General features: G+C 32.1%; 1 protein-coding gene across 10 annotated transcripts; it reads left to right on the top strand.

Moving 5' to 3' along the window:
- The first annotated feature begins 14 nt into the window (after positions 1 to 14).
- On the top strand, positions 15 to 23833 carry LOC131663213 (uncharacterized). 10 transcript variants are annotated; one of them, XM_058933452.1, is made up of 26 exons: positions 15 to 1178; positions 1377 to 1518; positions 2106 to 2291; positions 4659 to 4774; positions 5374 to 5413; positions 5502 to 5690; positions 5762 to 5927; positions 6002 to 6196; positions 6268 to 6351; positions 6428 to 6538; positions 6625 to 6719; positions 6799 to 6913; positions 7566 to 7687; positions 11914 to 12156; positions 12233 to 12971; positions 13056 to 13368; positions 13670 to 13998; positions 18473 to 18651; positions 19169 to 19196; positions 19643 to 19783; positions 20303 to 20532; positions 21001 to 21109; positions 21841 to 21912; positions 22369 to 22475; positions 22554 to 22787; positions 22857 to 23833. In XM_058933452.1, exons 1-26 carry the CDS (start codon positions 1133 to 1135, stop codon positions 23077 to 23079), a joined length of 4554 nt encoding a protein of 1517 aa, XP_058789435.1. In that variant the 5' UTR covers positions 15 to 1132; the 3' UTR covers positions 23080 to 23833. The 10 variants fall into 10 exon arrangements, with proteins under 10 accessions (XP_058789435.1, XP_058789433.1, XP_058789436.1 ...); XM_058933450.1 differs by having other exon boundaries at positions 2127 to 2291; positions 12233 to 13368; XM_058933453.1 differs by having other exon boundaries at positions 12233 to 13281.
- Positions 23834 to 24103: the final 270 nt, after the last annotated feature.

Here is a 24103-nt window from a genome sequence, read left to right as displayed (position 1 = left end):
AGTTTAACATCTGAATGTGTCCGTGATTGCTCAGGATGCGAACAAGGATAGCAAAATATAGATCTACTATATTAATATTATTAGTACAATAATATATCATTTGACTATCTTTTTTCACCGTGGTAAATATCTGATGACCTCTCCTATGTGGAAAGTCCTTAATAAAAATCCCTTTATTTTTTCACTATCATTCAATGCTATAGTTTAGTATTTTAAATATAATTTACTAAAATAATGTATTACAGTTAATATACATGCAAATATTGATTATGAAAATGTTAAATAAGACATTATTCAAGTATAAGTTGCACAAATATATATTTCGTTTATTCTTTAACATTTATTTCGGAAAATAAATTAATGTCGAAATATATAATCAACCTGATGGTTTTTTTGTAAAAGTTACAAAATCAACTAAATAATATTTTCAGAAAAACGTCTTAGCTTATGTTTTATATGATGAATATATCATACTTGCTCATGTCTATGAATCATTTTATTATTTTATTACTTGAGTATACTTAGATAAATGCATAGCTTTATAAATTTACGTAAAATAAAGATTACAAGATTATGAAAAAAGCATACACTCTCACGTATACTTCAAACACAAATACTAGTCGCAATATACACATACGTTAATGCCGTATAAGTATAAGTATATAAGTGTTGATAAAGTCTGTGACTGCAAGTGTGACGATATGTATATTAGGTCTATGCATGTGTATATCTGAGGTATATGGTATAGTATTGTCTATAGCGACGTAAAGCCCAACGCGGGGAGAAACACGAGCAAATCAGCTTTACACATAGTTTGTACACAACACGGCCAAGTTTCAAAACCCGCGTGCAAGCAAATGCGCGCGAGTTTTTATAGATCGCGTCGCGCGTAGATACATCAAGTTTTCACGATTGGGAACGAATTGTTAACGCTCTAGCTCATTCGCGGGGGGTTGGAAAGAAGTAGGAAGTGGGCAAAGCAAGCAAGTGCATGCTTCGGCGGCGTTAATCCGTGTAATCCAACAGAGAAGACTGTCTCGGGGCCGTGACAACATATCAGGGGTTTCAACGTACTACGCAGACGAGGGATTGCGAGGCTCGACCATCAATATTACGAGTTCGTACATCAACCATGTCCGACGTTGCAGCATTACTCGAAAAAGCTGACTGGGTTGAAGGTGATCATCAGCCCTGTGTTTATTGTTTGTTTACATATAATCAAGTGTTATTTATACGCGTGTTAGAGTTTTGTATTCATTATCATGCACGCGTGTGCGCTCGAATTATTACAATATACTTTAGGTTACGTTTACGATTTACAATTCTGATTTTTTTTCTTTGGTTAATTAACACCTTTTGTTGTTGCTAATCTATAGAGCTACAAAAAAAAGTTTTCGAAGAGTCCGCTGTGCAGATATCCGAATCTTTGTCCATCAAAGACTCGTTAGACGTCGATGTGCCGATTTCAGTCATCATCAATAACGTTCATCGAAGTTTCGCACAAATACCGTTATTTCGGTAAATATTCGGTTTACAGATGTAAACAATATTCATTATCATTCATTTCATAGAAAAAAACGGAAAGCTTCAAATATGACTATTATTTATTAAATATTTGTTTTCATTCTACATAAGGTTAGTTTAATTTTGTATTAAATAAATTTTCAATCAAAATGTTATATATATGGGACCAAAAAATTACTATAAATGCTAAACATTTTCATCATTACGTTATAGTTACATGTTTTTCATGTTTTTTATCGTCATCAAAGATTCAGGAACAGTCGAAAAAATTGCATACACCTGCAATTGTACGGTATGTAATAAAAGGCTCAATGACAATGCACTTCGACTACCAAGCCTTTGCAATTTCTTTAATCTTGCTAGTAATAATTTAAATTGTTGCTTTTGTACAAAATTGTAACTTTAAAATAAAAGAACGTCGCGTCAAGTAAATATTGAATAAGAGTGGAGAAAAGTCCCCATAAAGAATGAACTTTACTTTAAGAACGGGAGCTTTTCGTTTTTCGTAAATTATGAATAAACAATTATTAAAGAAATCGCGCTCGCAAGCTCATTCATCAATAACAATAGCCCATCATTAGTTTTATATATTTACGCAAAAGCCAGAGAAGCGACTTTCTAGAGGATCTGCGTAAATCATTGTGTGAGGCCGGCCGGAATGACTATGTGGATTGGTACGAGTTCAAAAAGTCATCGAAACACTGGTTCTTCAGCCTCGTCAATCTTATCCAGCAGGATGGCAATAACAACATCCGCATAAGCCACAGGTACGATCCACACCATCGGCCTCGATTAAATCTGCAGCCGATGTTTTTTTTATCTTCAAAACGGAAGGCGAGATAAAAGCAAAGTCGCGCTTATTGAGTGCATGCGCCAGGCATTGACCAATTAGATAATTCAGAGGTGCGCGGTCGAAAAAGGAAACGAAAAATCAGGCTAGTCACTGACTGTATATCGCAAAAGGTCGCGGCTGTACAAGTGTCCATAACGTTGGCTCTTTTTGTCTGCCAGTGAGCCGAGCGCGTGTCGAGTATGCACAACGTACACTCGCACACTCGCTGATAATACTACTTCTAAGAGTCGGTCGTCGTCGTACTTTCGCATAGTTAGTTCGATTTCTCGCTGCGCGCACTTATGTATTCCGTCGTGCCGAGTAAAAACATCGCGCATTCGCGTGTGTAAGTATATACGTTTATGCGTGTGCCTCCCATGGTCGATATGCCTAGCTGGTATCGTAGATTGTTTTGAAAGAAAGATGCAATAACGTTTATAAGCACCGACTGATCCACTTTGAGAGCTCATTTTGTCATGTTTACCACCGATACTGTACAATTTCAGTATATTAGTTCACATCGTCCAGTTTTCGCACTTGAGAATTGGTCTATACTTGTTTGCTTGTACGACTTTCAGAAAAACTTCACGTATATATGTTTCACGCAACAAAGTTAGAATTACTAGTGTCAAGAGATACGCGTGAAGACACGTATATAGTATATACGTTTTTATTACATGCATATGCGCAGTGCAAAATTAGTCTACTTCGTGTTATTTACATTAACATGTTGATTTGAAGTGAAAAATATAACGAAAGATTAGAGTATTCGATTGGCCGTTGTTAATTTTTTTTCTTAAAAATTACAATTCTAACTGATATCTTCCGTATTACGATACCAGTACGCAAGCTAAAGTATACCGAGGTATTTTTTTTGTTCAAGGTTAAGTTCACTGTAACTGAATATTTTAAAACGAACTCGTGCATGACATTAGAAATGATGCTTCTATGTTACTTTTTCTATTCATAAAAGTGACTCGCATTTACTTGTCTAAGTTGTTTGCAAATGACAAAAGTATACGTGAAATAAATTTAGGGAGAATTGCGCATAATATTCAATAATTTGTTGCATGAAATGCAGCGAGTATCACAATTTCGTAACTCTAATTTATTTACACGTATGAAAAAAATCACAATATTATGGATAAAATTGAAACGTAAGAAAAAATAAGTTATTTAAAAATCGCGACACTATCGTTTAAAAATTTGTTGAAAAACAGCATTTTTTAGCAGAAATAGAAATAATGTGTTCTAAATAGTAAATAAATTTATAAAACATGAATCATTTTTAAGTGGAAGTAAGCAAGGTATGAAATGAATTTGAAAACCATGGCGAGTTCCGTATATCATTTTTCCCCACACTGCCACGTAAAGTAGTGACTATGCGCCCTCCTAGCAGAGTACAGAATCACATGGACAGTTTGCGGATGAAGTACCTCGCGCATGCGCGATGCACCTTTCCAGCTCTTACTTGATAGCTGCAGCGCATCATGTGTACACAAAATATTTTATACTTTTAGACAGTTAATGCGTTTCTAAGTCGCATGTTGGGAATGCAATATCACCCATTTACGGGGCTATGCAATAAACGAATATACGCAATATGAAAGTACAAGTAGGCAAACACGCACTATGCGAACATCACACCACGGTGCATAATTTACCTATGCACTCTCTACCTGGACTATGTCCATATCGCTCATTGCATAAAGTAATAAAAAGAAATGTAAAAGCATTACAATGCTAACGCGATCAGCTTATCGCTCTGAGCGTAGGCACGTATTTTTACAATTACATGCATCCTCGCAAGTTTACAACGTAACAAGTGGCAAATACAATATTCCGTTATATTTATGTTTAGCTGCTCGATCGCCAAACGTTCGGAAATTCGCTTGTCTTTATCGTGTGTCAAGTTTATAACATAATTTTTTTCGTGCAGATAGTTACTTTGAATGCTAATTAGAAACAAATCGATTAATGATAAATACCTGCAAATCTGATCTTCCAAAGCATGTTTCCAAAAAAGCTTTCAAGGTACTGTGACTTATTAAAACATGTACTTGTTATAAGCAATGATCGGTATAACATTTTTCAAAGAAACCTCACCGTATCGACTTTTATTGCTTGTGAATATCTTTGATTCATTAGAATTTAAAATGTTTTTTAGTTTTCACAAGTATCATGAAGTCTCAATTTCTTTTGTCACAATAAAATAATCAATTATAATATTTGTTCATTATAAATAAATTTTTTGTATCATTAATATTAAAATCATTGATTGTTTGTAATTTTCATGACGCAGTGATGGTCCAATAGAGGATTCGGAAAGGGATGGATGTTCGATCGAGGAGCAGAGTGGCATCGATGCAAATGACGATGACCTTAACTCCCATTCAATTAATCAGTTAGATACCATTGGTAAAATGATTATTTTTCTATTGATGTATTAAATGAGCATAAAGTTTTCATATAAAACATGAAGTATATCAATAGAACAAACACTATTTTTGTAATGCGAGTAAACTAATTCGGTTTAAGAGAATGTCGTATCATATCCTAACCTATAGAATTCGTAGTATACATTATACTTAATTAGTTTGGAGTTTCCATTAAATATAATAATTTCACATTATTCTTTACATTATTCGTGAGGATGAACAATTTCTATAATTGATCAAATGTGATTATTAAATGGACATAAATAATACAAGTTACGATGCGTAGAATCGCTTGTTCTTGCTTAATATTTAGTTTTTGACAATACTGAGAATTATCCACCTTGTGTTATCATGTAAATACGGGTGGATAACTGCACTATTCTATGCAAACTATAAATTGTTAATATATAATCGTTTTTATGATGAGTGAATCTTGATCCGGAATCCTCTTAAGCATATTTTTGATTTATTCAGTTTGAATATTTAAACAAATACGCATGTTATGTAAATTCAATCGTACTTTAATTTATTTACATTACAATGAATTGTTGAAAGTTACCGATTATTGTATCTTCATAGAATCCTGTTACAGTCTCAATAGCAGTAATATGGGTTTTGGGTAAGAAGCGAGATTTTTTAAAAATTTAATTCTATTAAACTTAACCGGCATAAATGTGATTTTATAATTAACTGAAATGCATTTACAGAATGACAGACAGTATTACGGATTCATCAGACGAAACTCATCATCCGAATGGTGATATTGGTGTGGTAGATCTTGAAGTTCGGATTCGTCGATACAATGAAGAAACTGCTAGTTTACGGGATGAACTTGTGAAAGCTGAAGAAACTGTTTTTAATCTAGAACGTGAATTGAAAATAACTAAAACGGCTTTGTATATTTAACTTCTTATCTATTTTCGTTTGTTTAAATAGTTATTAACAATCGATGTAATACCATTTTTAGAGAAAGAATGACTAATAAATTTAACGAAATGAAAAAAGAAAATGATGACCAGAAGGAATTACTTGATGAAGCAGAGCGGCAAAGTAATTTATGTAAACAACATTTACGAAAATTAGAAAAAGCACAAATTGCCATAGAAGAAAAATCTCGAGATTTAGAAATCCAAGTAAATAGATGGCACAATTTTTCAAAATGTAAAAACACTATGGTCTTTTATGTACGTTTTTTTTTATTTTTTAGAAAGAAAATATCGCAAATTTAAAGTCTCGGATGGACGCGATAGTAAAAGAAAATTCTGAGTATGCCAAAAAACTAACTGAATGTCGAGTAAAATATGATGAAAAAATAATTGAATATGAATATCTTCAAGAAAAATACAATGAACTAGATAAAAAAAACTGTAAATTAGAGAAATCTTTTGAAATAAATATACAGGTGAACTATCTATTTATATTTTTCGATGTTCTGCTTAACAAGCAATTTTTTAATATAAATTAAATATTCAGCACCACAAAGAAAAAATTGAAGAGCTACAAAATCAGTGCGCAGAACTCCAGTCGAAAATGAACGGGAGCGATACTTCAAGCAGAGTAAAGTATCATTAACAAGTTTAGTTTGTACCAATGCAATAGCGATATTAGATTGAAATTAACATTGTATTTCCAGTTGTCTTTAACACCTCCACCATATAGTCAAGCTTTGATACATGTTCATAGCACGCCTTACAATTATAAATTACGATCTAAAGATTCTCTGTTTAATGAATTAAAAGCTTCAGTAAGATAATGATTTATAATTAAAATAAAGTTAAAATATAATTCTAATGAAAATAAATATTTTATGCTTAACTTTAACATGTTTAGGGATATAATATCGATGAAGTGAAAGTTCAAAATTTAAAACAAGAGCTTTTATTTTATAATGAAGAAATAGCTTCGATAGCTGAACAAGTAGATGAGTATGTGTGCAATATTTTGTTATGAGTCTTGTGATAATATTTCAAATATACGTTATGATAATTTATATATCTTCTGCAGGGCATTACAAGAAATAGCTACTTCTAGGAACGAAATTTGCGTACCAAATATGCAACTTATAGAATCAGATAGTATCCAGATTTTGAAACAAAAAATATCTACCTTGATTAATTTGGTAATTACTAGAATTATTTTATTGTGTTTGTTTGTTAGTAAAATTAATATTATCAGCTTATGAAATCCTCAAACCTAAAATTAATGAAATAATGACATGTTAGCTTTGTTTTCACACTCATTTCACTTTTCACTCGATATTTTCGTTCAGTTTTTTTTTTTTTATAAGTTATGTATTCTGATTTGTTCCTGAAAAGAGCTTGTTGAAAAACATATTTGTATCACTAAAAAAATTTAAATTTTCTTTATGCCCACTCCGAGGCAGACGCATTTAAAATACTTAGTTATCTAGACACGCGCATGATTTGATGGCGCGATGGCTTCCGAGATAAATAACAGAGTGTATTTTCATAACAAAAAGACTAAAACGCGCGCTCTTTGCTGAACATGCAATTTTTACTCTTGACCTTTGGTTTTTTTTCAGTTTGCTTTAGACTGGATCTGTGATTGTTTTTTGACATCTAACTTTAAATATATAGAAAATTCTTTGATAATTTTCGTTTATTATTATTATTATGATTACTATTATTATTATTATTATTATTATTATTATTATTATTATTGTTTTACTAAAAAATCGAAGTGGTAAAAATTCAATTCGTATACAATGTAATTGAAACTCATGGTGTTTACATGCTCATGATGCTTTATAGGTAAAAAGTTGCACATCTACGCCGACAGCGCAGCAATTAGGAAACGAGAGTCCATGCCAGAAACCTGATACACTACTAGAACCAAAGAAAACTAGCAAGTTAGCTGACGATCATGTTTTCGCGTGAGTCACTTATAGACTATTTTGTCTCCTTATTTTTCCTAAGCGCACGTAGAGAACCAGCCACGCACAGATAGACAAGAGCGACGCGCGTGAGCAATTGGAAGTATTTGGATCAAGGTCCATATCGAGAGAGTTGTGCGATCTCTCTCTTTCTCTCTCTCTCTCTCTCTCTCACTCTCTCTCTCTCACTCTCTCTCTCTCTTTCTCTTCAAAAGCAGTGACATGATAGAGTCTCGTCCACCTCCCACCTTGTTCAACCCCGTAAAAATAGCAGTGTACACTAATATAACGCGGCTGGGCGTCGTCGTCGAAATTGAAAAAATCATTGCAGACAGAGGAGGCGCGTGCACTGGCCTTCTGCGATTCTTCATAAAAATAAACCTGGAAATAAACCTTCTGACCTTTAGCCGCCCCACGACAACGCTTATTCTGCCTTGCAACATTTCCATTTTGCACCGGACACCGACACTGACTTATAGTCCAGTTACTCCGGTTATTCTTCTTTTTTCATTCTTTCTTTAACTTGTACATGGTAGATGAATATCTACGAGTTTATTTGATGAGTTTTCCAAATTTTTCAAAGGCCAACGTCAAGTTGTAATTTATGATTTCTGTGATTTTGGTATGTAGTTGGCTTATAGATTCAGTGTATTGAGATATCCAGCGTGTGATAATTACTATATTCAATGGACTGAACTATTTTTTATATAGCAGTTTGGATACATCTTTAATGAATTTTCAATCACTTAAGTATCTAATTGTTATTGAGTACTTGAAACTTTAAACAAAAGCATCGCGGCTTAATGTTGGAAATAATTGGATGAAATATCAGAATAATACAGTTCCGCATACTAATTAGCTCAGATAAAACGAAGTAGCATAACGACAAGGACTATTTTTAGTGAACTGAATTCATTTAAAAACATTTATTTTAGCAAAATTACCACATGTAATTAAAAACTTATTTGATTATTTAATGGTGTTTGTCATTATTCTGTTCAATTTTTTTATAAGCCCGATTCAGCATTTTGCAACGATAGTTTCGTAATGTATAGATCAGTAGATGATCTGAAAGATAAGCGCATAATACTTGTGAAATCTAACTGAACACTCATGCTCACGTATTAAAATGAGTATAAGTATAATTTTATATTCGTGAACCTTGATCCAATTTTTATAAATGTCGTTTCGGCAACCATTACACAGGCCTTATTTATATAAATACGCCAACAAGGATGCACGAGTAAAAAATTCACTTGACGTTTGATTTACATTTTCTTTATTATGATTTACCTTCTGCTTTATCATAAATTTTCTCATTAATTTTAAAGGATATATGTTGAAAGCACACTTTGACTTATTAAACAAACGTTTTTAATTTTAGCGTCCAAATTGTTCTCGAATGTGTGTTATTGTAAATGACTTGTCATAACAATCAAACGTAAAATCGTCCCCTAGAATCTAAAAAAAATGAAAAGCTCGTTGACAGATATACTGGCATCTCGTCCGCGGGAGAACCGTCCAACGAACCGCGCGAACGTACCCGCATACATCTTCCTCCAGCCAGTCTGCGCTCAACTCTCGGGCGTGCGGTCCCTCCAAAAATTTCGCTTGCTCTTTTTCGCTAATCTCGTGCAGTCAGTTATCGTCGAATACTTTTCGCGAATCCATGAAAAGTGTTCGTAAAATGTCATAAAACAATGTATAAAAACATGAGGTATGCTTTACATCAAAGACCTGAAGTGACACACGTACGTCGGATAAGAGCAGATGTTCCCACCACCTTCTGATTGTTTCCGTCTGCTCCGTACGTTCGTATTAATTTAACGTATCATTTCAACAGCTGGCTGCCTCAATAAAAAATTGTTACGTATTAAGAATTATAGGCGTTTAACTATTTTTTTTCTAATGTAAAGATATATCTGCGATCACGAATAAATTTCATAGATGAAATCTGACGAATTTTGCTTATTCAGAATTTATAGTTCATAAGATTATTTATTTTTAAAATATGTATCTGAAGTATCTTTATGAGTTATTCGTAAATTTCTTTATAAATTGTATCTAACAAGTTTCATTGAATTTTACGTGGCATTACACATCTTAAAAAACATATAAAACGATAATAGTATTGATACTAAATACTTGACATTCGAAAATAATTGTCATTTTTTATTTGAAACTGTTGTTTAGAAACAATGTAATTTCTATTTCTAATAAACATTTGAATTAAAAATATCCATATAAACTTTTACATAAATTTTCAAGTTAGAATCTTTCAAGTAATTAATAACTGTAGGGTGGTGTGATTGAAATGAATTTATTTTACTTTTCATTGACGGCCTCGATGACGCCATATGCAAAGCAATGAACTTTTTATAATTTCGAAGCACTACAATATGCACGAACGACAAAAATACCTTAGCCAATAAAGTGATATCGTAAAATTTGCCTATACGCAAACACACTAAATATTGTCTTTCTCACTAAATTTAAGTAGCTGTTTTAAAAATACGGAAAGGAAGAAAGCATCTTCGGTAATTAAAAGATCGTTGCCGTCGGGGTGACTAATTTTTTCTTGTATTTGCTTTGATTTTAAAAATTGCGAATGAACGGACAATGTTAAAATAAAAATGGTCTTTTGAAAACATTCGTTTGCAGGCTTGTCAGAGCTTCTTTTTTCTTTGTAAACACATAAATTTCAATTATTCTAAGCTAAGCTGATGGTTGTTGCACATGCTGTAAAACAAATAATTTATAGGAACATTTTCAAGCAAGCGTTATTATATGCATTAAATTAAATGTATTTAGCTGTCTGCTTAGCGTGCATCAGTTAACCACGAGCCGAACACGACTTGGATTGACATTGTTCTTAGGCATACGTCGGGCGGCATGAAAATCAAACTTCGCGACTTGCTGGCTCTAATTAGTTCAAGAAATATGTGCTGCATCTGCTATACGATCGTTTACATTATCGAGCGCGAAGGTCTCGGTAGGCTTACCGAACAATTACGTCGCGGTTCTTTCATACGACTGCTTTTTTCGATTCTATTTAAGCAGTGTAATTGGATTTTTTTTTGAGTACACGTTACTCCTTTCAGCCTTATGTGGAATTTGTTTAGCTTGTTTCATTACAGACAATAATTCGTAGTCCTCTTTTCTTCAAACTTACACAATAAGCTGATCACTTGTTCCAAATTCTCCGACCAAAGAAAAACAGATGCACGAATCTAGACAACTTTAATTGAAATCAAAATTTTTACCAATCAGCTTGAGTCTTGATAAGTAAATGATAAAACAGGAAAGAAGAGATAATTAAGTTCAAACCAATCAGTTGCTTTTCAGTCAATTTACTTACTTTAAGAATTAGAATTCTTACGTAACAAGCAAATACTGAATTAACGAGTTCAAAAGAAAGCTTTCATATCAAAAAGAATTTTTTATTCTCATATCAATTTATGTATATCGCTATCATTGTTCTTGTTGGCAACACATAGGTTTGGAGAAATAACGTTCATATTAGGTCGTCATTGCTTAGTATATATCCGAGGCTAGGATGAATTGCGCAAGAATCTGGTTAGTGACGATTCCGGTATTGTAGGTGTTCCGGCCATGTACGCACACTGAACAGTCCGTCATTGTTCGCGTTTTGAGGCACTCTATTGTTGGTTTTTGCTTGTACTCTTCGTACACGGAATGTCTTATTGCACCGCTCACAAATATAATTTTCCGTACGAATTTGCGAAACGATCTTAATTAGGCACAAGATACAGGTCTTGTCCATGTAAAAATCATCAAAGTTGTCTTGTTTCAATTAATAGATACAAAGGCCAAATACTTGCGATTAAAAGAATTCTTAGAAAAGTGTGTTTTTTCGTAATGGAAGAGAACTGAAAATAAAGTGCAAAGTATATTATTCGTGCCGTTCCTTTTTACGAGCAATAACATGATATTAAAGCTTTCATGTGTTAAATAGTAATGTCAAGCACTTTCGTTGCAATGTGTAAAAGGTGATACAACTTGTACTAAGTCCATTAAAATGTAAATGAAAGTTTAAAAATAATAACAGCCGACGTTCCATTTACTCTATCAATAGATTCGAAAGAATTTTAATTTATATCCTTAGCGAGAAAATCCATCATATAATTTATATAAAAAAAATCATAACTTATAAATAATTCTTAAAATATCCTTGATCGTGTGTGTGTATTTGTGTATATCTGCAGAGAGGAGAATCGAAAAAACAATCTGATTGGCTCGGTAACATCGACAATCCCGTCCATTACATTGAACAAACTCAGTAGTAGTTCATCGTCGCTAGACGCTTCAGTCTTACCTGACGACTCGCAAAGCTTCGAGCAAGAAGTCATCATACCCATCGATCAAGCTCTCAGTAGAATTAACGATCTTAAAGAAGTCGACGAGGAGGCATTCGAACAAAAGTTTAAACTCCATTCGCGAATTTCGAAGTACGCTTTACCGTCTTATAAATATCTTTCAATCATTTAATTTACCGTTCATCAACTAAATCTGTTATTATTTCAGGCCAAGACCGAAATTCGCTCTGTCGAGGAATCCGAACTATTCGTCCATGAAAGAGACCTGTAGTGAACCAACCGAACTAGTCAGCGATGAAGAGAACAGTAACTTGAAAGCAAATGCCGATGTTTACGCTATGGGAGATGGACCGCACATTGACCTGATCAGAAAAAATAATTTAAACAAGACAAATCTACAGGTTATTGACACGACGACTAACATAAAACTACGAGATTCGGAATTCCTCGATTACAAAGCAAGCTCGAACGAAACTTTTCAAAAACTTAACACCAAATACGTAACGATTAGAGCTACAGAGGAAACTTACGTTTTGGATGGAGTAGTGTCGAGTACCGTGGAAAAATTCGAATTGGGAAAATTCAAGCCGATCGATATGAAACCCGAAGCGATGTATTATCCGACACCGACGAAATTGGCACCGCGACGAAAATTATCGGTCTATCATCGGTCGTTCGACATCGACAGCTTGCAAACGCCCGACGTTCTTCAATCTGGCGAAAAAAGACGATCGATCAGTACACCGGACGTGCAAGAGTCCGAGTTTCCTGGTTTCAAGAGCAAAGCTTTGCCGTCCTTCGACGCTTCCGTGACAAAGAGTCAGCTACTCAATACTTATCGGTGCATCAATACTAGCGACTCTTCCAACAGTCCTTCCCCAACAAAGAAATCTTCGACTAGAGACAATGAAGATGATTCTTACACAGATGACCTTAAGAAGCAACCGGTGAAAATTAAGAAACCGCTGATTTTAGCGCCAACAAAATTCAAATTACCAGACTCAACTGTGAATCAAACGATTTTATTGCAGCAAGAAACTGGAAAAAGTACGCCAAGCAAGCGATTGACGCGAACGCACTCCGACAAATATGAAGCGCATCAATCGAGAATTTTGAGTGGCTCATTGGATATAGTGAAGAGACAATTAAGTGCTGGCAGGTGTAACTTCACGGTAGACAAATCAAATTCGAGTGATGACAGTGGCAGTAAATTGTCTACCGAAGAATCAAACTCATTTCTCACAGCTGACATTACAAGTACCGAAAATTCTATTGATTATTTGAATAACTCCGACGATGTATATATATATAATGCCGAAAATCACAAAAACTGTACGAAAGCAGGTAGATTCTTTTACTTTTATTCCTTGATAGTGAACAGTTTTAATAATTTAAAGAAATTTAAGAAAAGATTTTTTATACGTATCTTATTTCTTAATAAGCTTATTATTTGTTTTTTTATATAAATCTTACATTCAATTTCTATTTGAAATAAACTTCGGCTATTTAATTATCTAACTACGTAAATGTATGTCAAAAGTTCAATTATTTCTATCTCGAATACATTGATATTTTAGATCAAAATAACATGATTTTACAAATAATTCATTATGATATATTGACAAATTCTTTACTATCTTCGTAGATGAAAAGGGCAGCCGTAAAAGCGAGACGAAAAATGCAACAGCGAGCGCGTCAATCGTCAACGATGTGGGCGACTGTAGCATCGGTGGTGGCGTTAGTGCCGAGCAGTCGAGCAGCGTGTCGGCAGTCAAGCTCGTGATGTCCAGCGGCGAGGACAGCTCGGCTGAGAGCGAGTGCGACCCGCGTCAAGCAGCTGCTGCGAAAGCAGTAGCCACGCAACCTCTACTATCACCGGCTGTTGCCGTAGACGCTGACAAGAAATCTCTCACTTCTGCCGTTAGGCCCAGGAGTAATAGTTGCGTCGAGACTGTCAATTGCAACGACAACAAGGTCAGGGTGAGCTTCTGTATCGAGCGTGTGCGCGATGTGTTTGGTAGTGCTAATCGTTTGGTGATTTTCCCACTTTCGACGGATGATAATTCGTACGTGCGATTTCATTTAAATGCATTGAATTCATGCTTTTTTTATGTCACAGTGAATGCGAGTGATCGATTTTATAACTTCAAAGTCTTATGGTGACAGCGGTGATGTAAGGCTAATGATTTTATTCAAAACGATACACTATTATTTGAAAAATTAGCCATCGATAAAGAACTCTAATCCGCGTGAAGCGTCGCACACTACAAAATTAGTGTCAAGACAAATTTAAAAATAAAGCTATAAATACACTTGTACTGATTCGCGCTGAAGAATGAGCTGCAAAAATAGAGCATACTAAGCACACGGAAATTGTCTCCACGTGTTTTACCTTTACTGGGAACAAAATTAGTGGTTCTCGGTGTCGAATTTTCGAAAATTGAAAATTTACATTTGCGCACTACAGCGCGCGCTGTTGTGAGTAATTCTTTGTGTCTATATACAGCCATTCGTAGAGTACATAGTTTTGAAAGTACACTTTACAGAATTACGTAAAATTGGAGCTTTGACTGAGTATTTAAGCCTGACTTTGAATATTAAAAAAAAAGTATATATATATATATATATATATATATATATATATATATATATATATATATATATATATATATATATATATATATTTATTTATTTATTTATTTATTTATTTATTTATTTATTTATTTATTTATTTATTTATAAGCTTCGTTTATTAAAACTTGCATAAAATTTGATTTAATTTTTTCAACATATTTGCTTTTCTGTAAGAATTATTCGCTAAAAGAAATTTTCTTGATGCCCTAATAAGAAAGCAATAACAGTGTAATTTGAATCTCAGAACGAAAATCACGAGCTCTTGAGCAATGACACAATCAACAGACCGAGCGCAGTACACTTCACTTAACTACTAATTATGACATAATTTCCTTCTGGCCGAGCGCATGCATTGCATATACACGATTGTCTACACGAAAACGCCCGCGATTGAACTTGAAACAATTGTCGATGATCAATCGCTCATCAGTGCTTTTATTAAAGTTTATCGCGTGCGCGCGCTTTTGGATGTGCATGCTGACTTTCCACTATAGAGGTAGGCTGGCGACTACTGTCAACTTGCGTGACATCTTTTGTTTTTATTTTCTTTTCTGAAAAAATTTGAATTATTAGGTATCTTTTCTTGTTTTCAAAGAAATGACCTGTAAGAAATTCTTTAGTTGCACTGCTTATTTGTGTCATGTACTTTACAAACATAAGTACGTTGTATATTAAAAAAAATGCCTTTGCTGGATGGTCACGGCGACGAACTTGTGATCTTATATTTTTTAATATTTGTGATCTTATATTTTTTAATTAATTATTAATCGTTTGAGTTCATGTGTGGATTTCAAATAAATTTTAATTTATTAAATATGAAAAAATTTTATTTCAGAACAATTTTATTTACTACGGAATATTGATTTCAATTTCAGATCATCAAAATCTGATTGGTTCAAATGTGATCATTATTACTTATTTGCTGTAACAGTTCACTATTTTTTATAAATTAAAATAAATGTTTGGTACCAGTTTTTAAGGTTTGCATGTAAAATTTTCAAAGCAAGGTTTTAGTACAATCTGACAATCATTGGAAGACATACTAAGTAGGTCGAAGAAAAAATGTAACATTTCAACAAAGACATTGAAAATGGTAAACTTATTATCACCAAAAAATTTTGTATCATTACTTAATTTATCTTTGTAAATTCATTGTCCCATACTGTTATAAATTTCAAAACATTTCTTCAATAACGCTTAAAATAATAATTACAAATGCATTTATTGAAAGTTGCTTTATTGGTAGAATCAGTATTCAATACAATTAATATAAATTAATGAAAAATTTACCATGTGTTGCATAATTTTCAAAAAAGAAAACAATCAAAAATAATATATGTAATAATTACATCTTCTTTATACTTGATGTCTCACGAATTAAGCAACATTATAACATTGACAAGAACATACAGTGAAATAGGACTATTTTACACATGTTATAGACACGTAAAAAGTTCATTATCTATTGGGCATAGTAGACTGAACAAGGTTTTCGATGTAATTCTGTAACACATGGATTCTGTTACTTGCAATTTTATTAGATAAGTTTCTTATCATATAGTCTCTTTTTTCGTCTACTTGAGATAAAATCGAATTTCATATGGAAAATTTTATCTATATGAAAAAATCTACTATCCGTTGTTCTTGACTATGGAATAGTTTTTCTAATGCTTAATCGATCGTTCATTATTCTGTAAACATACAACTCTTCAATAGCTGAGTTATTGATAACACCATTCTATATTATTCATTACAAAAGAGCTAACTGATAAATCTATTGTATCAAAAACGGAGCAATTAATCAATTGAATTTATTGTTTCCCGTCATTAATTAATTTAGCTTCGATTGAATACAGGATAATATTTTTGTTAATAGGCATTGAGAAAAGATACTGGTTTAGAAATTATATATTTTATCTTTACATTTTCTCATTTATTATTTTTCAAATATTATTTTTCTATAAAAGAATATAATAAATAAACAGACGAGCTAAGCTACTGTCTCATGTAATTTTCAGATCGATAAGGGCAAGGAATTGTACAATGCAACCTTCGAGCCTGACAGCCGCTTAGCCTCAAGAGGTTTAACAATTGCTTTATAGAAATAGTCAATTATTTAATTGGCTCATATAATAGTCGATTGTAAATTAAAAATTTCTAGACATCACTCAACCTTTATATTTACATATATTGTCTCATTAATAGATATTTGCTATAACATATGGACAATACACATTGACTTACTTTCATACTAATAGCCACCACGATTGTTCTCACATTTTCAACTTGATTCTGATTATGAAATCAATCTAACTTGCGAATGAGTTTTTTTTTTTTCTTGTGATAAGGAAGAAAATGTCACGGAGGATATAACTATGCAAGCATTTTTTTTCTTTGAAACCGATAGGATAACGAATTTTGTTAATGATATCACTCGAAACGGTACACTTTTCAATGAACATGACATTATTTAATGAATACGTCTACACAATTTTTTGTCAAAACTCGATTGTGAACACAGGTCAATACTTTAAAATATGATTTCAGTACAATTTTATAATATGCGCAAAAAATAATTTCTTTAATATTTTCTGATGCGTTTCTATAAACTATTTGCAAAGAATGTGTATACGGATGCGGCTAAAAGGGTCGTGCAACTATAATAACTGGAACACATATACGGCGCTAGGTTTATTCTGCCCAATATAAAGCGCAAAATAATATTTTCCTTGAATTCGGCCGTTGCCGACCGTGATATTATTATTAGTGCGAAAGTTCCGGGCACCACATAGCCTCGACCAAGTGATATATCACGTATATACACATTTAATTGAAGATGAAGATTTCGAAATCGTGCATTTTCAAGACGAACAACGTCTTTGCAGTTGAAAGGCTAAACGACTCGCCAACACGATAATTAGCCATTCGAGACTTTGTTACTCTCAATTTTTCGATTAACTTCTTCAACTTGTTGGCATTTTGCTCATTGAAATCTTATCAGCCATTTGAAATATTTCCGCGGGAAATAGATTCTGATTATTTTACAGATATTATCAGTTTTTGAATTTCCGAAAGAAAACATTTTGGGTTCACGTCATTTTCAAACTAGATATGATGTATTAACATACTAAAAATAACGTTATGTTTATGTGCTAAAGATTAAAACATAGTTGAATTGTTCTTATTACAAAGTCTTACAAATGTCCAGTATTGACTTGCATTTTGATATTGATCAAATTCGAAATTGAATATCCGCTGAAGCAAATCCAATAGTTTGTATTACACATAATATTATCAATCCTGTCAATGCTGACAAAAAAAACTATTTTTCGCCTTTTTTCTATGACTCTCGTTTCTACGCTAAAAAGGAGTTAATTGATCATTACCACATAATCACCGTGCAAATAAGCGACTTTGTACTTATAAGGTTCAGATCAGTTTCACACGTGATTTTTCTTTGCCAAAGACTTTATTTTATCATTCTTAGTTTTGTTTGATGTCGACCCAGGATAAACTACATCTACTAAGTAGTATCTTTCAAGACAACTTGTCACTATCACGTAATGAACCATCATTTATTTTATGGTATAAGTTTGATATTGGTCGAAGCTGAAATTTGAAATGATCGTAAAATTAGTAAAAATAACTTATTTGAATATTTTGAAGGGTTTGACCCTGAAATTCTGTAAAAAGAACCATTTTCAACAAACAATTTCCAACCTCAAGATGAAATTCTAAAATAATAGTGCGATATGAATTATACCGTCAGTATTTTATTTATTTTGAATACTAAGAATAAATATGCTTGTTTCAGGCGCATCCTGTTATAAATGGTGATGACAAGGAAAACAGTTACCAAAAGATTACGTCAAATTCATTACCTCAAGAAATAACAAAATTAGATGAGAGCCCAAAAGCATTTCCAAGCTTGACAGATCAAAAGCTTAGAGAAGCTGGAATTTCGAACTTCAACGACATCGAGACTGAAATAAAGTGAGTATTACGCAAGCTATTAAAATAGTTTTACGTTTTTTCCCGTAAGTTCGTGATTTAAAAAACATTAAGAATCAACCTTATCAATTAGCAGTATAAGTTCGATTTGATTTGGAATGAATAATGGTATTTTTAAAAGATGAAAATCATAACGGTGCTTCTTGTAAAGTTATTGAGCTTCAAGGTATGTTTTGATGCATGAACAACTTATTACGAGCCCTTCATAATTTCGACATAGTTGTTCGCTTATTTGCAGTTTCACAGATATTTTCGAGTCTTTCATCTTTTTATAACATTTGCTTTTATTACTTGCTTAGCGATAGTGACAGATTTATTTGGTGTCTGCAGTGAATACAGTTCGGCTTTATTTAGCTATCCATGGTATAGTTACTGCTACTAAAAAGTTAAAACAAGGAATATCCAAACTTCAAAATCAATGATTTAAAAATAAAATTATATTTATAATTATTTTTAATAATTAATATCTTGTTTAACTTTTAATAATTTAATGTTTCAGGGAGAGTTTATCAGAAGAAGAATTAAAGGTACATACTTTGATTATGTAGCAATAAAAAATTATTGTTAATCGATCTTCAGATAAAATATATTTTTGTCTATGATTTTTTGCTTCTAATGTATGGAAAAGGTACTTCTTTATTAACGTACTATAACAAAATATCAATAATATCAATGTATATTAAAATTTCAAGTAATTGTAGACATTTTTATTATTAGTTTTTATTATTACTTAGATCTCTCAGAATCGTATTACATTTACTTCATTCTAATTTAGTAAGCATAACGATGAGAAATATAGATTAAAGTTTAGGATATTCAATTAAAAAGTAATTATATTTTGTTTGATAACTTCATGCCAAGATATAAATATACTATAATTTGTTAAGTAATTTTATGCACGTAATTATATTGTAATGTAATCTTGACATTATGATATTAATATTGTACTAATTATAAACATTATCTTTTACAGAAGAAATACACAGCTTTCTCCGTTGGACTTGGAGCTGATAGAATGACCCTCTCAAAAAGAATAACATTGTCGCGTCGTTTTCGTGACCAAGACGAAAAGAATTTACAAATGGAAGTTTCAAAAATGGAAAAAAGTATTAAGGTATATATTTTTTTAATGTACTTATAAATATTAAAGTTGAAATTAAAATTGTTAACTAATATTTTATTTGATTAGAGTTACTCGTACAAACTAGCTTATTGCAATTCATCATAATAATTGTACTTCAAAAATTAACGAGAACATAGCGAGACTTTAATTAAAAGAGCAACTGGTTTTCTTATGTTTTAAAAATACCATTATATGCTTGATTATCCTTATAAAAGTTAGTTGATGCTCATTTTTCCATGTATCTGAGAAGAAGAGAAGAAGTGTAAAAATTTGTTTATACACACAAAAGATTTTCTCATATAATTTCATTAAAAGAATATGTTGACTTTTATTCTATAATTTAAACGCTATAATAATGCGTACACAGTATAATAAATTTTGAGTAGCAACATATCTAAATTTTATCGACATAAACAAATTTTATCAATATAAACAAATTATTAAAAAAAAATTATTTTTTAAACATATATTTTAAAAATATTTGCTATTTTGTGACAAAAAAAACAATAGGACTTGGCACCTCTCTGCATTGATAGCGAGTCGGTGGCAAAAGTCGAACAAGCAAAGCAAGATTTAGAGATGATATCGCGTTGCGCGAGTCGAATATCGCGCAGTGCCGAAACCCTTGGTGCAGTACAGGAAGAACGAAGAGTATCTAGAGCTGTTTTATTGGTCGACAAATACTTGCAGACATTGCGTGCCAAATGTGAAAAGCTCACCGCTGAACTTGTCGAGACTAAGTATGATGCCACGAAACGCTTCGGTGTTTTAGATTTCAGTGCTCAGTCAGTCTATGTCCATTTATCGCTTATCACGATTAATTTTCAGATCTTTCATCTTCCTACACCATCAAATCTTTTACATCTTTGAATTTATTGCAACTGTATTATTGTTATACTTAAGTATTGTAAAACTTCACGCGACGTTACTGTCAACTATATTTTTGTAACACTATAATGATAATTATCTTTTCACAAAGCTCATAACTGGGAAACATAATAATTAATATTTATCACAACTGGGAACACATTATAATTAATATTTCACTATTTCGACACCTTTTTTTCTTCTTTTCTTTTTTACAGAATGTCATATAGTTACATGCATCTCACGTCGATTAACGTTATGTTATCGAGTCATGCTTTCTTCAATTGTAGCCAATCTCATGATATTGCTCAAATAAATTTAATATTAAATGTGAATTTCAGGAGAATTCTCGCTGAGAACAACATTATGCTTGAGGAGAATGTGAGCGAAATAGGCGACGACGTACCGAAAGTGCGATATCGCGCCGTACTCAGCAATAATCGTACGATGGTTCGAAAATGCAAAAATTTTTTTGTCGCTTCCATAGCTTTCATTCATTATTATTCATCATTATTTTCTAGTCATATTGTTCTGTACTTGAACACAATCATCTAGTTGACAGAAAGTCATTTTTGCTCATTTATCATGTATTTAAATTATATTTTAACGCTATCGAAGGACGGATTCGTTTCGTACAGATACTAATTCTACATAAATTTTTAAATTTTGTTTATTTAACACATTAGTTTTTTTTCATTGAACAGAGCACATAACATAGTAATTATTAGAAAGGAAGATACCATTGAACAATTTGTGGTTGATCAAGTCATGTAAAATGTATATCTGTAGGAAACGCCTTCATTAGTAACAAAATTACATTCTATGGCTGATTAAATTATTTTTGAATTATAATCATTTATGAACAGGAAATCATTAGAAATTAATTTACGTGTATGTTATTATGCCAAAGCTTGTTTTCAAATAATTAGCTATCCAGCAATATCGTCTTGTCACAGTAAGGCATAGTTGGTAATACATTTACTTTCTTAATAGATGAGAGAAAGAAATCATTAAGTGAGCATCGCATGGAGATTGGGTATCTCATGTATGCATTTGCAGCAATTTTCACGCTTAGCACTAGCTTTATATATACATATATGATAAATTACACTGTTATGTTATTCTGTTGAATTGCTCAAGCACTTTGCAATACACATCGTACGTTGTGTTTGTTTTTCTAGATGGCTAGAAGGAGAGCTAGTATAGCAACGATATCACGACCACTAATGGGCAGCAATCAAGACATATCTAAGGCAACGAGTCAACCACTTTTTTTTGCTTTTTGCACCTCCTAATATGCTTTTCCTACTTTGATTTCTAGGAGACCTTGCGTATCGGACTTCCACCGAGAGTTCTGTTAAATAATTCACAATATATCTATATATAACCAATTTTTTTCAAGCTAATGTTTGTAACTTGGTTCGGGAACATTTTTTTTAACTTATGGTGATTTAGACATGTGGTTACATCAACAAATTTTAATATTAGCGTAGTGCTTTACTAATTTTTCTGATGTTTTTTTATTTACAACTTTTAATATTAAGCAATGAAGCCAATATCAATACAGCATCAATATACTAATCATAGTAAAATAATTTGAGGAATAACAACGGCATTAATTGGGTTGGCGGAATAGCTTTAATGCAAAAAGTTAACAGTGTATTTCTTAGGCATGTATATTCATCACGTTTTTGTCTTTGTTATTATAGGAACCTCCACGACAACGGAATTCCGTGTCCGGGAGAATGCCGTCCTTGCGCAGACCTTCCTTAAGTTACGATCCTAGATTTGAAATTGAAAAACTGGATCGAACAGAGTAAGTTTTATTTCTTGCAGACTAAAATATTTTTTTTATAAAAGCTCTACTCTACCATATACTTGTTTTAACTTTTAGTAGTTCAAATAGCATAACAGAATTGCGAGAAATTCATGAACAAGCAGAATCAAGACGACATTCCCGAGAAGAAAATAACAATTCGATACGAGTTTATTCAAATAATCTTGCACTTATCCCTTATGAATCTGTAGATGACCAAGTTGGTTTGTCTAACACACAAGACGAAATGGTTCCTGACCTAGAAATAAACAATGATATAAATTTACCTCTATCATTGGAAATACTACAAAAGTAAGTACATTATTTCATTATTTTAACAAACAACAGTAGAATGAAGAATTGAAACAACTTTTTTTTTAGTCACAGACACCCATTGGTTAATCGATTACTGAGTATGATCGCAGCATGGAAGCCAATGTTATGCGGTATTTTTGTAGCTTTTTTTATAGGATTCTTCTGTAATCGCGTAATATCTACGAGCAAAACGAGCGATGTGCCAAATTCATGGTGGTCTATCGAAGAGATCTTAAATCAGTATACTCAGGTCGATAATACAAAAAATACAATTCCCAGGCCAGTTTGATATAGTTGTTTTTGTAATGTATAATGTAGATTTTAACTTTTTAACGAAAACTATATTTCTTAAAAGTATTTTTGATGTGCGTTAATTTGTATAAAAATCATTTTTTTTTTCTAAGTAGTCTTAATTTTTCTTTGTACCTACATTTATAAGGCTTTTTTGTGTTATAAATTATATTTGTACGATCGTAAGTTTGTTTTCAAAGTGTAATATTTTACTTCCAAAAGCACAGTACGTTTTCAAGCATCAACGTTGCTGCAACGTTGATTTAACCAGTTAAATAACAATAAACCTAAATCTTATGTGTACAACATAAAAATAAAAGCAATCCGTATAGTGCGTCTTTCTAGGAAGGAAAACGTTTTGAATAAACCTTTTTAGTCTTCCAAATATGTCAGTATAAGATCGAAGTTACATGTAATAAATGCTTTATGTGCTCAAGAACAATGTAAAGCAAGTCGATCCCGTAAATAAATATATTTGTAAATTATACGTACTAATTTAGATATAATTTTTTTATGTGATTTTCTCTGTTATTAATTTTAAATATCAATTATTATCCGAAAAAAACAAACACTATCCATTTTAGAAAATTATATGATTTTCAGTGGAATAAAACAATATTATTTTCATTAAATATAGTTTTTATTTGGTAAAACTTTTTCGTATATTTTCATTCGAATTATCTTTTAACTCCAGTCAACTAAATTATTGTAATATTGATCACAAATGTAGTATCACTAAATCAAAACTTTTATCGATACAACTCATGTCTATGATAATTAAATTAATAAAAATTCACATTAAACTCGTGTCTCAAATATTTTTATTTTACCCATAAATATCATTTCCATCTAATTTATTATTTTTAATACAGTATAATCAAATTATTCACGAAAAATTCAAGAGCACTGCTGCACTATCCTAATAGCTAAAAGAGAAAACTTAAAATCCCCCAATTAACTTTTAAAAATTGACTAGGAAAAGATGCAAATAAATTGAAAACAATATGTTTATCAGCTCTAAC

Source organism: Phymastichus coffea, unplaced genomic scaffold (assembly GCF_024137745.1).
Source record: "Phymastichus coffea isolate CEN01 unplaced genomic scaffold, Cenicafe_Pcof_1.1 PCOF00031, whole genome shotgun sequence".
Taxonomy (NCBI): domain Eukaryota; kingdom Metazoa; phylum Arthropoda; class Insecta; order Hymenoptera; family Eulophidae; genus Phymastichus; species Phymastichus coffea.
Note: the sequence above shows the minus strand (reverse complement) of the source record. Positions and strands in the feature narration are given on the sequence as shown.